This window comes from Schistocerca piceifrons, chromosome 8, assembly GCF_021461385.2.
Source record: "Schistocerca piceifrons isolate TAMUIC-IGC-003096 chromosome 8, iqSchPice1.1, whole genome shotgun sequence".
In the NCBI taxonomy this organism is placed as follows: domain Eukaryota; kingdom Metazoa; phylum Arthropoda; class Insecta; order Orthoptera; family Acrididae; genus Schistocerca; species Schistocerca piceifrons.
In genome coordinates this window covers 183,442,423-183,459,832 of record NC_060145.1, presented here as the reverse complement: position 1 = coordinate 183,459,832, position 17,410 = coordinate 183,442,423, and the positions used below count along the sequence as shown (strand labels likewise).

At 45.5% G+C, this 17,410-nt stretch overlaps 1 protein-coding gene across 1 annotated transcript in view; it reads left to right on the top strand.

Annotated features, from left to right (window-relative positions):
• The first annotated feature begins 1,021 nt into the window (after positions 1 to 1,021).
• The window catches only part of LOC124712171 (protein sax-3-like), an 89,837-nt gene continuing 73,448 nt past the window's right edge, over positions 1,022 to 17,410 (top strand). Inside the window, exons 1-4 of the mRNA XM_047242466.1 lie at positions 1,022 to 1,199; positions 9,360 to 9,537; positions 12,305 to 12,435; positions 16,734 to 17,000. Of these exons, the coding sequence (XP_047098422.1) occupies positions 1,022 to 1,199; positions 9,360 to 9,537; positions 12,305 to 12,435; positions 16,734 to 17,000 (754 nt within the window). The remainder of the gene's footprint in view (positions 1,200 to 9,359; positions 9,538 to 12,304; positions 12,436 to 16,733; positions 17,001 to 17,410) is intronic.

Here is a 17,410-nt window from a genome sequence, read left to right as displayed (position 1 = left end):
ACCCTAGTCACATGAAATTTATTTATTTATCTGCTGGAACATTTCCCTGCTGAAATGCAGGCTCCATGGATTCATACTAGTACACGTCTATCTGCTCGATACAATTTGAAACGAGACTCGTCCGAGCAGACATCGTGTTTCCAGACATCAACAGTCCAATATTGGTGTTGACGAACCCAGGCGAGGCGCAAAGCCTTGTGTCATGCAGTCATCAAGGATACACGAGTGGGCCTTCGGTTCCGAAAGCCCATATCGATGATGTTTCGTTGAATGGTTCACACGCAGACACTTGTTGATGGCCCAGAATTGAAATCTGCAGAAATTTGCGGAAGGGTTGCACTTCTGTCACGCTGACTGATTCTCTTCAGTCGTCGTTGGTCCCGTTCCTGCAGGATCTTTTTCGGTCGCAGAGATGTCGGAGATTTGACGTTTTACCGGATTCCTGATATTCACGGTACGTTCGTGAAATGGTAGTACGGGAAAATCCCCACTTCATCGCTACCCCAGAGTTGCTGTGTCGCATCGCTCGTGCGCCGACTATAACACCACGTTCGAACACACTTAAATGTTGATAACCTGCCATTGTAGCAGCAGTAACGGATCTAACAACTGCGCCAGACACTCGTTGTCTTATATAGTCGTTGCCGATCGCAACACCGTATTCTGCCTGTTTGCATATCACTGAATACGCATGCCTATACTAGTTTCTTCGGCGCTCCAGTGTAAATACGATCGATCTGTGAAGCATGAAAGGCAGCAGGTAATGGGAATTACCGCAGGCTCCAGTTTACGATACCGACACCAACGACTGCGAGAGCTAGTATCCGATCACATGCCTTTCAGTGACACATGGGGCAGAGAGGGCGGTAGTCGAATGTCCCACAGGGCGGCAGGCTCGTCGGGCTAGGTTAGTACGGAGTGCAGAGCTGCCTCCCGAAATACGCCCAGAAGCCCGCTGTCCCGGGAGCCGGATACAGAGCGTGTGTTGTGGCGCTGGCGGGCTGAGTTGTGGCGCGGCGGAATGCGGCGCGGGCGACGGCTGGCTGGCTGTCGCGGAGGCGTGCAGCCCGGCACGGCGCGACAAGTGTTCCCCTGGCGGCCGGCCGTGGCCCGCCACGGTCCAGCGCGAACACCGAGCCGGCCGCAGCTCGCCACGCCTAATTCCGTCTCTACGGCGCTCCCGGCTCTCGCCGGAAGTCGTACGTCGCCATTCTCCGCTCGCTCCCGCTGTGCCTACGTTCCTCTGTTCCCTGTAGTATAGAATCGTAACTTCAGAACTCTGCAGATCCGACGGGACTGTGCTATTTGTGAGCCAAAGACGACGGAGTGGCAAGCGCATAAAGAAAAGCTCACTTCAGATACCACACACTTTAGCTGAACAACATACCAATAAATACCAGTACGTGATTACTTGGGCGTCTTTGCTTGCTATAATGTAACTGCCAGTGTCAAGCAGTATTGTAGAACACGATACACAAAACTAATACATAACCATATACATAAATAACTTATACGATGCAGTCGTGGTAAAGTTATCATCGTCTATGTTTCACGTCAATGTGCAGTAACCACTCACAGACGGCAAGTGGCAGCACTAGAAATGGAGGGTACATAAAGCCGTGCCCGGGGAGACACGGAAAACAGTGCAGTCGTTGTTGTGTTGCGGAAACCGAGCGATATGTCTGACGTGCAAAAAGAGCATGATCATTGGCTTTCAGGTCAAGGGTGGAAGCCTTTCCGAAGCAGCTAAGATTGTAAAGTGTTCGCATGCCACCGTGGTGAAATTATACAGAGCATGGCAAAATGATGCTACCCAAAACAGCCACCGTGGCAATTGCGGTGCACTACGGGCTATAGAGGACAGGGGCGAATGGCGGCTGCAGAGATGTGTACGGACGAGTAGACGTGCATCTGTTGAACAACTGACCGCCCAGATGAAACGGATGGATGACGACTGCAGAGATGTGTACGGGCGAATTGACGTGCATCTGTTGAGAAACTGACCGACCACATGAACCAAGGAGCTACCAGCAGTGTCTCCTCAACGAACGTTGAGCGAACATTGCCGTGTATGGGTCTCCGCAGCAGACGCCTGGTTCATCTACATCTACATACAGTGTGGCGTACGAAATATGTTACCATTTTGTTTCTGAATATAAACTTTATTGTCAATACAATCTGAAAGGAACATACACTACAATGAAGAGCCGTCCAGGGAGATTTGTTCTAACTCAGCACATGCTCAATATGTCCACCATTTCGTTTCCTAACTTCCTTCAAACGAACACTGAAGTTAGTGATTACCCTACGGCATATGTCTTCCGTAATTTCACTGCAAAGTTGAAGAATAAGTCTTCTGAGCTCCATTAAATCACGTGGACGTTTCGGGAATTTTTTTTCCTTTAGATACCCCCAAAGAAAAAAGTCACATGGGTTGAGGTCTGGACTAATGGAGATTTTACACTAGCATTTCGACATGCGGATCATTTCACTCAGGTTTTCAGGTCGCTTCAATGACAGACAGAATTGGCCCCCCCAATAGTCCAGACCTCAATCCATGTGACTTTTTTCTTTGGGGGTACCTAAAGCAAAAAATTTTCCCGAAACGTCCACGTGATTTAATGGAGCTCAGAAGACTTATTCTTCAAGCTTGCAGTGAAATTACGAAAGACATGTGCCGTAGGGTAATCACTAACTTCAGTTTCGTTTGAAGGAAGTTAGGAAACGAAATGGTGGATATATTGAGCATGTGCTGAGTTAGAACAAATCTCCATGGACGGCTCTTCAATGCAGTATATGTTCCTTTCACATTGTATTGACAATAAAGTCTATATTCAGAAACAAAATGGTAACACATTTCGTGCGCCACCCTGTAGTTACTCTCCTATTCACACTTAAGTGCCTGGCAGAGGGTTCATCGAACCATTTTCACACTACTTCTCTACCATTACTCTCTCGGATGGCGAGTAGGAAAAAGGAACACCTAAATCTTTCCATTCGAGCTCTGATTTCTCTTATTTTATTATGATCATTTCTTCCTACATAGATGGGAGTCAACAAAATGTTTACGCATTCGGAAGAGAAAGTTGGTGACTGAAATTTCGTAAACAGATCTCGCCGCAAAGTGACTGCCACCCCAACTCGCTATCATATCAATGACACTCTCATCCCTATTGCGCGATAACACTAAACGAGCTACCCCTCCTTGCACTTTTTCGATGTCCTCCGTCAATCCTAGCTTGTAAGGATCCCATACTGCGCATCATCATTCCAGCAGAGGACGGACAAGTGTAATGTAGGATGTCTCTTTAGTGGGTTTGTCGCATCTTCTAACTGTTCTGCGAACAAAACGCAGTCCTTGTTTCGCCTTCCCCACAATATTATCTATGTGGTCTTTCCAATTTAAGTTAATCGTAATTGTAATTCCTAGGTATTTAGTCGAATTGACAGCCCTTAGATTTGTGCGATTTATCGTATATCCAAAATTTATCGGATTACTTTTAGTACCCATGTGGATGACCTCGCACTTTTGTTTGTTTAGTGCCAATTGCCACTTTTCGCACCGTACAGAAATTCTCTCTAGATCATTTTGTAATTGGAATTGATCGTCTGGTGACTTTATTATCTGTAAACATTGTAAGGGGACTGCTCAGATTATCACCTAGATCGTTTGTATAAATCAGGAACAGCAGGGCCTATGTCACTACCTTGCAGAACGCCAGATATCACTATCACTTCTGTTCTACTCCATGATTTACCGTCTATCACTACGAACTGTGACCTCTCTGAGAGGAAATCACGAATCCATCACAGAACTGAGACGATACTCCATATACACGCAGTTTGATTAATAATAATAATAATGTCGTGTGACGAGGGCCTCCCGTCGGGTAGACCGCTCGCCTGGTGCAAGTCTTTCGATTTGACGCCACTTCGGCGACTTGCGCGTCGATGGGGATGAAATGATGATGATTAGGACAACACAACACTCAGTCCCTGAGCGGAGAAAATCTCCGACCCAGCCGGGTATAGAACCCGGGCCCTTACAAGTGACAGTCAGTCCCGCTGACCACTCAGCTACCGGGGGCGATTTGATTAATAGTCGCTTGTGAGGAACGGTATCCCTGTTGATTGCTGTTTACTGGCGACGAAGGCTGGAATTTGCACGTCAGTACCGCAACTGTACGTCCACTGAGTCCCAACAGGTGAACTTTTCGGATGACTAATGTTTTATGCAGACATCCTGCAACAATCGTCGGAAGGCTCCAGACCGGAGTAGGAAGCATTATGGTCTGGGGAATGTTTTCTTGGCGTTCACTGGGTGATCTCCTTGTGCAAGGCACTATGGATCAACACAAGTATGCATCTGTCCTTGGGGACCATGTGCACCCCTATATGCAGATTGTTTTTCTTCCCTCCCCCACCTTCCCCCCTATGACATCTACCAGGAGGACACAGTTGGCAGTGCTCGTGAGTCGTTCGAAGGGAACCAGGATAAGTTTACGAACTCCCCTGGCCACAAAACTCCCCCAGTTTAAACCTACCCGAGACTCTGTAGGATCACTTTTATCAGGCTGTACGTGCCATGGATACTCAACTGGGAACCTAGCGCAGCTGACCACGACACTGGAGTCGGCGTGGCTTTATATACCTGTCGGTACCTTCCAGCACCTCACTGACTCTCTTCCTGCACGACTCGCGCAGCAAAAGGTGGTTGTTCACGCTTTTGAGAAGTGCTCATATTAATGTGACTGGTCAGTGTATATATATCTGCTTCGTAGCTACTGTCTTCTGTTTTCGCATTGTCCTGCAGTTTTGCATGGACATTTATCAGTTTTAATTCACAGAAAATTCAGAAAATTTTTCATTGAACGTAATGATTGGGTAAAATAATGAAGTCCGATAATTTCATATTCCAGTCAACATTAAATAATTGAAATCATGTGGGCGGCTGCTACATCCCGATATCAACGAAATAATTAATAACAGTAGAGAAAATTAAAAGCGATGTAATATATTAAAAAATCAATAGTATAAAAACCGATTTATTACAAAAACAATAATTGTAAAAATAGTTAAATTTCTTACAATGTAGTGAATATGTAAGTGACGTAAAATAACTACAGCAACCCTAATTAGTCCGAACAACAATACATTATAATAAGCTGATTGTTAGGTGTCATGAGCGGGGAGGCGGCGATGCTGCTCGGTAGTTTTTCCAGTCAATAATCGAGTCAGTACATGTGTATTGTTTGGCACTATGACTGTGTATGCAAAGACATTTGTAACTGTGCCTTAAGAAAATAAAAGCTGAAAAGCAAAGTTTGTCTGATTATTGTTGGCTGGGTTGTTTGGGGGAAGAGACCAAACAGCGAGGTCATCGGTCTCATCGGATTAGGGAAGGACGGGGAAGGAAGTCGGCCGTGCCCTTTCAAAGGAACCATCCCGGCATTTGCCTGGAGCTACTTAGGGAAATCACGGAAAACCTAAATCCCGGTCGCGGGATTGAACTGTCGTCCTCCCGAAAGCGAGTCCAGTGTGCTAACCACTGCGCCACCTCGCTCGGTGATTATTGTGAAACCCTGTGTTTACGATAAGTATAAATTATGAGTTTACACAGTTTTTCGTTAATCGTAACACTGTCCACTTCATCGCTGGGGTATGGTGGTATTTCTCGGTTAGTTGGTCAAGGAAATCACTTGTAGAATTATTTTTTTACAAAAGTATCAGTATTTTGTGGTATTTTGATGAACTGACTGCGTTGGATGGCACGCCATAGTTTGCTCCTGACCATCTGCCAGTCCTACATAAGATTGCTTCGAAAGAGAAAAACCAGCAACTTTACATTAACATAAAAAACAAAAAGTATGATTCAGACTTTATTTTTTTTGAAAAAGTGCAAGTTTTTGTCGAGCCACATAATTTGTCCTCATAGTCCGTTGGGGTGTACAAGGTACTGAGTACCGTGAATTGCTCCCAGAAATGTAACACTAGCACAGTGGCAGACACACATGGGGGCCGCGCGGGGCCGCCCGCATTACCTCCCGCGCCTCCCCCGACAGTCAGACCGCGCGCTATACGTTCGTTTCATTTGTCAGTCGACTCGACTGAATCGAGTTATCGAGTAGTTGTACTTTCCTATGTAGCACACGCATCCACGTCATCGTATTTTATACGTTTCTGTCTGGCACATATCTACGAGAAATGTCGCGGCCGTTCTAGTGATCTCGACGCGTTGTTATGACTGACACTTTTTCGAGAAAAGTCGCGAATATTCTACTGTTTTCTTGTACAGAGAACCTTCGATACGTAGAGTTATAAATACCGACTATTCGCCGAATAGGAAGCTAGTTTACATTCAGAAGCAGAAATATTAAGACTGAAGAACGAATAAGTTCAAAAAATGGTTCAAATGCCTCTGAGCTCCATGGGACTTATCTTCTGAGGACATCAGTCCCCTACACCTTAGAACTATTTAAACCTAACTAACCTAAGGGCATCACACACAATCATGCCCGGAACCTGCGACCGTAGCGGTCGCGCGGTTCCAGGCTGTAGCGCCTAGCACCGCTCGGCCACTCTGGCCGGCAATGAATAAGTAATGTGTATAATCAGTATAAATAAAAATGTCTTAATCTTTGCATGTGACTTGATTATGTTTTATTACGGTAAAAGTAAAGGTAGCTCAAGAAATCTTTAGCGTCCCCTCCTTGAGGTTTCTCTGTATCCGCCACTGCACTAGTAACTGACATTTATGGACAACTATTCAGCCGTCTGGTGGCTATAAGTGGAGTGTAACTGACCCGAAGACTTCAACGTGATAACGTACACTTAACATGCATCTGTCATACCGAAAGCAGTTATCCAGGAATTTGGTTGAGGGACATTTCTACGTTACCCATGTTTATCCGACCTTGCTCTCCTTCTCTCAGGCTCCCCTGCATCTGTTTCGCATCCAACAAAGTTTGAGACAAGTCCTATTTCTAATGGCGTTAAGCATCAATAATCCTCCTTATTCTTTCCTTCGATAATGAATTTACTTTCCAAATCAGCAAATTTCGTTGCTTTTATTCGGAGGGAATCATAGACTGTGGAAAATAAATACAGGCCACAAATAATTTTTACGACTTTCGACTCTGATAAATTTAAATCTGTACAAGAGTCCGTCACAGTGCACAACGCTGGTTTTCGACATTGGACCGGATAGCTCATAAGGTTTTGTTTCCCCCAGTCGCACACGCCAGTGTGTGCAATCCTAGTGGCAGGAACTACGTCCAGTCGGTATTGACTTTTTCGCTGTGTACACTTCAGGAAAACCCACGACGACACGTTAAAATGCACTGCGAATGCATGTCGTCAAATCCTGTAGGTCTGTAACGTTGATTTGGTATATTGATCATCTACAAAATCCATAGAGATATGTCTTGTGGTGTGAGGTTAGGTGACCTCGGTGGTGGGCCGATCTCACCATCTCGTCCAAACCGGTTAGCCAGAAACTTTTCATCCAGAAATTGACGGTCATTAAGGGACCAATGAGATGGTGCCCCCATCCTGCTGGGAATGGCATCAGATTACAGGTGCTCCAATTTTCACACAAAAAACTCCTGTTACATATCCATGTAAACATTATTGATGATCGTCGGCTCGCTGAAAAATAATGGACCAATGATTGTGCACACATTGGGACCACACACTGACTTTCGGCCAGTTACTTTCAATTTCACGTTTAGCATGAAGACTCTCTCATCCCGATATACAAACTTTATAACAGTTCACTTTGTCGGGCACATAAAACTTTGACTCATCGGAGCAAAAAAATTTTTTGCAAAAAATTCAATGTTTGTGTCAATCCTGGCCAGCATATCCACTTTAATCTGTTCACGCCGAGGTTTCTCCGCCGGCTTTAGTGCCTGAAGCAGCTGTACTTACTAGGCATTACGACGTCAGCTCTTATGCGAGACTTTGTGCATTGTTGATCATGTCATTTAACTTTCTGGCTGTCATACGCACTGATTTTCTCGCTCTCTTTGCTGACGCCTGTCGCACCTTGTCGACGTTGGCGTCTGAAACAGATGGGCGACGCGCCCCCCCCCCCCTCCCCCCCCCCCACTTGTGGTCAACCACTTACTTCCAAAAAATGACGTATACCAAACTCGAGTAATTAGTCCGAAACAAAAACTTCCTTCCATATGGAGTCCAAAAGTTTCGTTACACCGGGGAATCGGACTTCGTCACTGTGAACCAGGATTCTCTGTGATCGGGATACACACTAAACTTTCTCCCATGGCATCCACATATTTCGTAAAATCTACTGCATCGGGGAAAAAACTTTGAACTAACTTGTCACATGTTGAATACCTGTTGTTATTATCCAGTGTAGTTTTAAAGTTGTTATTCTTGTAGTCTTCAGTCCGAAGACTGATTTAACGCAACTCTCTACGCTTGTCTGTCCCTTGCAGCCCTCTTCATCCCTGCATAACTACTGAAATCTACGTCCCTCCGAACCTGCTTACTATATTTTTTTAGGCTTGGTCTCCCTCCACAATTTTTGCCCTTTAAACTCTTAATTTTTAAATTTAATTGATGAACATCATATATTGTTGCCTCAATCCTGAACGCTATGCATGCAGATATTTTAAAAAATCACAGCCAAGAAAAGCGCAAGTAATCTTTATAAAATACACGAACAGTATGTTTTTGTCTACCCAGAGTAATGTCGCCAGATGTCTCGATTTTTGCGGACTGTCTCGATATTTAGGGATATCTTGAATCGTCACTGATAAACCTTCCGCGGGACGCCAAGTGTTCCGACTTTTGAGTAACCAAGAAAGTTAGAAAACTGTACGCCAGGAGGTCGTGATTAGCCAGTAAACTAAAGGGACTTCTCAGCGTACATTCCAAATGTACGTTTCTAAAACGCTCAGCCGTATGGCTTCCATGGTTGTATTATTACCGCTAAGGCATTGTTTTCTGAAGAGAGTTTCAACCTACCCTTTTCTACTTTTGCCATTGACTGGCCTGGACTTCTAGTGTCACACCAATCTGTATTAGTGTTTTGTTGATTTTTGCAGAAGCGTGTCGGAAATCTTTTATTGGTTCTCTTGCTGAACAGAACAGTACTTTTGACTACTGTTGTAGCAGTGTAGCAATTTCGTTTACAACATTTTATAAGTATGTAATTACGTAACGTTTGAAAATTTACGCAGTTTTTGATTTATTTTTATGTCCTCCTCCCACCGATCTTTTAAGCCAGCAGTCCCTATTTTCTGCAAATTGGATATCGTAGCACCAGTTCAGAGCCTTTCTTATAGAAAGACATTATGCATACAAGACATGACTGTGACAAGCGCTGGTCTGAGCTTGGCCTGGCTTGTGTGTTGCAGTCCTGCGAGATGACTTCCGTCCGGAGCCCAAGGACACCCGCGTGGCGGCCGGCGAGACGGCGCTGCTGGAGTGCGGGCCGCCCAAGGGGCACCCCGAGCCGACGCTCGTCTGGAAGAAGGACGGCCAGCCCATCGACCTCGAGGCCTCCACCAGGTCAGTGCCTCTCGCGTAGAGCGCTTTAAAAAAAGGAGACGGGAAGTACTCGGTTACGGCGATGTTAAGCTCACAGGACAAAATATTACTCACTCCCTCAAAAAGGTACACTGGTCGCTTTGGAACTCTGTAGAGAGTATAGTTCTGATACCAGCCACGTATGTGACCTTCCACTGCTGACGTAAGTCATTGCTATGGAGTGGCACCCATATGCCAGTCGATTGCATGGAATCAGCTCAGTGTGATGGGTCGGTGTGGAGACGTGACAAGACTGGCAGAAAGGAGCAATCGTGCCCTCGACCACACCGTGAATGAGCTAGGCCTGTTGAATAAAATATCGATATAACGATATTTTTCATTAACAATATCGAAATTCCTTAGATATACGTTAGTTGCTCTAAATCTATATATCAACATTGAAAATGTAGTCGAAATGGCAGTATCGAGTGCCGATATTTTATATTATATTTTTTCGTAATTTTCGGGAAACGTATGAAATTGACGTTTTGAAATTGTAATAGAGCGCAGTTTTACTTCCACTGTGTGAAGGAATCTTACTATTTTTTGAGCTCCCATCACGTCCAGTCTTTCTCTTTCACTGTGTGAAGCTTATACCGGTGGCACAAACAAGAAATCCGATTGTTGCACTGGGAAGGGGGGGGGGGGGGGTGAATTGAGTAACAAGAGTTCCGATATGGAGAAATAGTACACCAGTTGCTTAAAAGTAAGTTTCTAATGCAACTATTTTTTCACATTGGCATCCTTCAAAGAAAAAAAAAGTTGGGGGAAGTGCTGACGTAATCGGCGCTTGACGCTAACAAAAGAAACTGCAACGTTTAACTTCACCACGCAATTTTGACACTACAGCTGCTAAGTCGCTAGCGTTTGCAGAAATGAATAACAGGTAAGTCTGCTTGAAGTGTTCCAGACAAATCCAATATGTGACGAAACCGAACGACAGACCTATCTGACAACTTTTATTGTGCCACCAACATTCAGTTACCGTTGACAGCAAAGTGGTTATCGCGAAGCGTGAACGTACTTCATTTTCCTTTCAGTGCTTGCTCTAAGGGGGATAGGCAGACAACTATGTAGTTGACGTACAGAATATATAACAATAAATCAATATTTAAATACACAGATCTAAAACCGGGAGTATATATGCAATGTACAGCCGATAGGTCGATATTTTTTTCGTCTATATATCGACGGCTGACAATGACAGTTTTTAAATATCGATGTATCGGATTCCAGATATTGTTAAAAACATCAACAGCCCTAGAATGAAGCTGCGCGGTTTTGATGGTGTCTCAGCGTGAATAGTCCCATGTGTCTGCAAGGAATGGTGTACTATTCATTACCTTTTGATTACTGGTAGTTAGAATTGTGAAGACTCAGCACTTCCAACTTCCAGGAATCGAATACAAGGTGCATACCTTGTATAGTGACTAGCTGAATTGACCTGATGTCCTTAGGTTATGGCTGATGTTTTCCAAAGCTGCTGAAACGTGTGGCATAAAATTTTTTATTGTCGTTCCAAGATTTTGAATAGCCATTTTTTGAAACTCGTGGTTCCTGAACAGAAAAAAGCAGGTTATTGGTTTCAACTCTGGAAATTTACGTGGCTAAGAGCCGAAAAACTACGGTCATTTGACTAGTAAATAAGACTTTCTGAGCCATATTTCATCCGTTTCAGTGTAGCAGTCCCGTAGACATGAAAGTGAAAGCACTAGATAGGAAAAAAAATGGAACACAGCATCAAACCAGCATCAAGCATGGAGACTTATCAAACATGTATAAATTACAAAGGGCGTTCAATAAGTAATACAACACATTTTTCCTCGAACAGTTACGGCTGAAAAAAATCGAAATTTGTTGTGAGACACTGTGGAGTACTCCCACTCCAGTCCCTATAGTTTGATGAAGTACTAAGACGAGGCGCCGCCATAGATAGCGTTCAAAATGGCTTCTATAATTGATGAGCGTTCCAAGCAGGGAGCGTCCCTAAGTTTCTTTTGGCGGAAAACCAGACAGAGCATGGGGGATATTCATAGGCGCTTGCAGAATGTCTAATTTACGAAGGCATGACAGTAAACAAAAGCACGGTGAGTCGTTGGGCAAGGCGTCTGTCCATAATCGAAACAAGGTCGCGCAAGCCTCTCCGATCTTCCACGTGCTGGCAGGTCGCACACAGCTGTGACTACTGCAACGTTGCAACGTGCGCATATTCTAATTCAAGGTGATCGACAGATCACAGACGAACACCTAGCAGCTCAACCTGACGTCTCTGTTGGTAATGTTGACACACTCATCCACCAATTGGGGTACTCAAAGTTTTGTGCCTGCTGGATCGTACTTTCCCATCCAACCTACAGCACGGAACTCACATCTTCCGATTTCCATCTGTGTGGCCCAATAAGAGATGCATTCCGCAGGAATCTGCACGTGGGTGGTGGGGAGGTTATGAAGACGTTGGCTCCGACGTCGACCAATACTGTGGTACCAAGCGGACATACAGTCCCTCCCAGTAATGTGGGGTAAGGCCGTCACATTCAACGGAGACTATTTTGATAAAATGAGATTTGTAGCCAAAAGATTGGGGAATAACATCGTGTATTGGAATCCTGAAAAAAAAAACTGCTTTCAGAAAAAAATGTGTTGCATTACTTATTGAATGGCCCTTGTAGTTTGTTTGTGAACCACCTGTGTATCGTTAGCTTAAGTACGTGTAGACAGCCGTGAGGCAGCGGCGTTGGCGGTGTTGCAGGCTGCGCGTGGTGGACGGCGGTAACCTGATGATCACGGACGTACGGCAGGCGGACGAGGGCCAGTACCGCTGTGTCGCCCAGAACATGGTGGGCGTACGGGAGAGCGCGCCGGCCACGCTTACCGTCCACGGTAAGTACCCTGCCACAGGCTGCTCACTGCTGCTATAGCTGCGCCGCATCCGCGGTTCCTTCCTTCCTTTAATTCCCTTTGATATACTCTTTCTGCGGGGTCAATCAATAAACTATTCTGCCAACCAATTTCAATAACAAGCGACAAACAATCAGTTATCTTTAAAAGTAATGATAAGGGAAACGATTAATTCGCCCCAACGCTTCACTTTAGATTTTGCATTCATTGTCACACCCTTCAGTGCAAACCACAGAACAAGTAAGTGTAACAGTGAGGGAATATTTGCACTTGTAATATTTGCTATATAACTTAAGAATTGCTTAATACACAATAGGAATCTAAAATTATTCCTATTTAACAAACATATTTATAGGACCATAAACGATAAAGATCGACGGTTGATAAAGTCCAATAGAACTAGAGCAAGGGTCACCTTTTCAGTCTCTGAATGAAGACAGTAGGTGACATAGGGGACAATCAAACGTACATTACATGTTACACCATTAAGGACGATCACTCATTAATTATAACCACAAATTAAAGAAGATTCTTTTAAATAATTAACATCAATAGCAAATAATCAACAAATTTATCAAAACCAAATCTTTCAGTTCTGTAACAATGTTGGATCGTGGAATACGCCGGACTACCGACACAGATGGCTAAATTTTACCAAACAGCAATTTCTCCAAACCTAGAACTATCTCAATAGTGTACAATACTTAGGTTATCCAGAACTACTCTAATTCGCCGTCCTTGGGCACAGCGGTGGAGTTGGTAATTAACCTCTTATTTCATTCTCCTGGAACACTGAGCGGCAATAGACACTCTGATAACTCTTACCCCAGTGTGGCTCGGGAAAAGAGGATGGCTCCACCAGGAGAAGGAAACATTTACCCGAACTGGAAAGGGAACTCGTCTAACACGAGCCACTAGGTTGGACGAAGACCAGTTGGCGATTTTTAATCATTAACCAAAGCTTGCTGGCCAGCGGACGAAAAGTACAGAGGCAAAGGTAGCTTTATTTGTGCTCACAGGAACTGATAACTTCCGCGAATGAGATTCTGGCAGAACTACCGCCGTAGTATGAATACGGGACTTCGGAGCTGAGGAGAGCAAGTCAACAACGGTCTCTACCAAATAGGCCCAACATTTCAGACAGACCAAGCAACCGACAGCAGTCGTGGTTAGGCGGATTACCAAATAGAAACTCAAGCACTACCTTAAATAAAATTAAATAGAGCAATTAAATGCCACAGGGACTAAACTCCTTAACACAAGAATATATACACAATAACAACGACTCAAGTTAAATATGCCTACGTACTAAAACACAACAGATGTTGACGAACATTAACATAATCTCGCATTTCAGACATCCATAAAATTGGCTACACTCAGCTCTGTCTCTCCATCAGACGGTACAAGGTTATTTAACATTTTACAACGTGCTTATCCAAACAGTGACCTACGCCGTCCATGGGAAAACAACGGCTTGCAGAAGGTCCACAGCAAAAAAAAAAAAAAATTTTTCTTCTTTTTTTTTTTTTTTTTTTTTTTTTTTTTTTTTTTTTTTTTTTTTTTTTGTTTGTTTGCGACGCGACCCTTAAGTCAGCATGGCGTTCAAATGCACGATCATGCAAGGGGGCATTAACACACACGCAAGGCAATTTCCGATCACAAACTGAAAGCAGAGAAACGTTGCCGCGCAGTTATTAATAGCTCCCGCAACACCGGAAGATTGGCCCCGCCAGACGACGACCGTTGCACTAACTAGATGAAAAATCTTACTTTCAGTGACGACACCACCTTCTCGAGGTTATTGGCGGCCGCAGACGGACTTCATAGCTTCCCCAGCCCATGAACAGAAACCAAAAGTTGTCCACAGATTTACGTCCTCTTGTGTCCTCACGCCCCGGGTTTTTGGGCCCATCCAGACTTAGCATAAAGGGACCTAGCGTCCCGCTGCAGAACGGTCGTCCAGGGCCAAACACTCGTCTCAACTGCCTCGTCTGCCCTCGGCACGGCACACAGCACCTCCTCTCAGCGGGCACGCTAGCAGCGCGCTCGCGGAGGCTCCACAACGCCCCCTAGGAAAACCCGGAATCTCCAAACAGGAGTAAACCAAGGGAAAAACAGGAACCGTGGCAAACGACACGTTTCACCCTTTGTGAAGTTGTCTCACTTCGTCCTCTGGAAGCTTGTCAGTACAGTTCCGCTCCGTCGCCTACCAAGTACAACATCATTATGACCTGCTTAAAACCGTGTTGGTTAATTTCTGGAATACAATACAGAAGCAACTGCGCGTAGCATGGATTCGACAAGTCCTTGGGATGTATCCGGCCGGATGTAGTATCAGCTGTCTACGCACAGGTAACGCAATTCCCGATCAAGGGGGTAGTTAACCGGCGAGAAGCTGGCAGACGATAGCGAACCATCGAGTTCATACCAGGCGAATTTGGTGGCTAAGACGTCAACGTTAGTTCAAAATCATGTTCATCAAGCCCCAACAGCACGATTCTGGCCTTGTGACATGGATACGAGCGGCATGCAAAGTCAGAGAGATGACACCACTGGCGCGTATCGAGGCCGTGTTTAGTTAGTAGAATCTTTGGAAAGAACGCACCCCAAGTTTCAGCCATATTTGTCTATTTCTTTGTGTTTGGCATTCGTGTTAATCAAGGAAGTCGAGTGATTGTCAAAAAGTGGACAAAAAAATTTCGTGTGGTGATCAAACACTACTTTATGAAAGGCAAAATGCCTCAGGAGATTAAAGAGAAGCTTCATAAACCTTACGGTGACTCAGTGCCGCAACACGACGTGGCATGGGCTCGACTAATGTCTGAAGTTTTTTGAAAGGCATAATTTTTATGCCAGTGACTGTTATAAGTTTTTATTACACTATTGCAGTTTCGGTCTTAGGCCATTATCAAGTGCTGATATTGTGGCTTTAAGCTATGTCAACGTAATGTAAGCTGACACATTTGTGTGTCTTTTTTTTTTTTTTCTTCTTTATTGTATTTCAATTCCCCATCGGGGCGGGCTGGCAGCAGCATATGCGCTGCTCTTCAGCCGAAAGACATAGAACAAACAATAGAAGACATTTAAAAATAACAAAGGAGAGAATATGGTGAACATAGATATAAAAAAAGGGGGAACATCATGGAAGGCAATAGACAAAAAACGGGGTGACTGTAAAATGGAGATAAAAAACTGTTTAAAAGTAGCACACACAAAAAGCCACTCACTGCGACAATTAAAAGAACACAAGGCACAGTATGACTGGAGCATAAAAGGTATCGACAGATGGCGTAGCACATAACAAACACTGACGGCAAACCTCAAGGCAGTACACAATTAAAATCACACCTCTTGACACACAGGAGAAACAGCACTAAACACAACACTGATGTGGCACACTGATGATGATCAAAACAGAGGATCTGCCAGGCGCAAGAAGATGAGGGAGACCGGAAGAAGGGAGGGGGGCGAAGAGATGGGGGAGATGAGCGGGGGGCGCGCTGAAGAGGGCCAGGTAGGGAGGGATGTGGGAAGGAAAGAGGCAAGTGTGGGGTGCAGGGTCTCAAGGAAGGGGGGGAAGGAGGAAAATCCGCTCTGGGAGAAGGAGGGAAGAGGAAAAAGGGGGCCTTCGGGAGGGGGGGGGGGGGGAACAAGGCCAGGTTATAGTTGGAAGGAAGGGTAGATGTCACGGCGAAGTTCGTCATCCGGGAGGGGGAGGCGTTGGAAATTGCCCTGATGAAGGAGATGGAGGGTGTGGAGATGGAGAGAGGGAGGGATACAGCGATAGAGGCGCGGCAATGGGCGGGGGGTGGAGAGGAAGGAGGAAACCAGAGGGTGGGGGGGGGGGATCAAGCCGGCGGACAATGTAAAGGATGCGGAGATGTTGGAAGAACAGGAGGAGGTGGGGGAAGCGGATCAGTTCATACAGGAGCCGTGTGGGGGAAGGAAGGCGGATACGGAAGGCAAGGCGGAGCGCATGGCGTTCAAGGATTTGGAGGGCCTTGTAAATGCGGGTGGGGGCGGAGATCCAGGCAACGCTGGCATAACAGAGGATAGGACGGATGTTTTGTGTGTCGTTGTAAGTCCTGTTAAATACATTCGTCTCGCTGCTACACAGTGCGAGCACACGTATACAAACGTGGTAAAACAACATAATCTGTAAATGCACATGTTCATTAACCCATCACAGAAACCGGGCGGTGTAGACGCGCCTTGAGACGCGACTCTCCGGAGCGCCGTTGCCCTTTCGTAATGCCGTGTTCTGTTGGTGCCGACAGTGAAGCCGTTCTTCAGCAAGGAGCCTGCGGACGCTACGGTGCTGGAGGACCAGTCGGTGCACTTCCAGTGCCGCGTCGGCGGCGACCCGGCGCCCAACATCCTGTGGCGGCGCGACGACGGCAAGATGCCCATCGGGCGCGCCCAGATCCTCGACGACAAGTCGCTGCGCATCGAGAACGTGGTGCCGGCCGACGAGGGCGTCTACATCTGCGACGCCGAGAACGTCGTCGGCAGCATCTCGGCGCGCGCCACCCTCACCGTCCACTGTAAGTCCTCCCTCATCACTCCGCTGTACCACACGTCACTGATCCACAGCTTCTCCAAAAGTATCTCGAGCAGAATGGCCTTCTCCGTGCCAATCTGCATGGATTCCGAGAACACAGATCATGTGATACCCACACCGCACTTTTCTCACATGACATACTGACGGCTTTGGGTCTAGGCAGTCAGGTAGATGCAGTCTCTCTTGATTTTCAAACACCTTTTGATCCAAACTACAACTACAGTTGCTATCAAAAGTAAGATCTTATGGCATATCAAGCAAAATTTGTAACTGAATTGAGGTTTTCTTGGTAGGGAGGAAGTTGCACGTTATCTTGAACGCTCATCGACAGACGCAGAGGAAACATTGGGTGTGTACCATAAGGTGTATGGGACCATTGCAGGTCATGTTGTA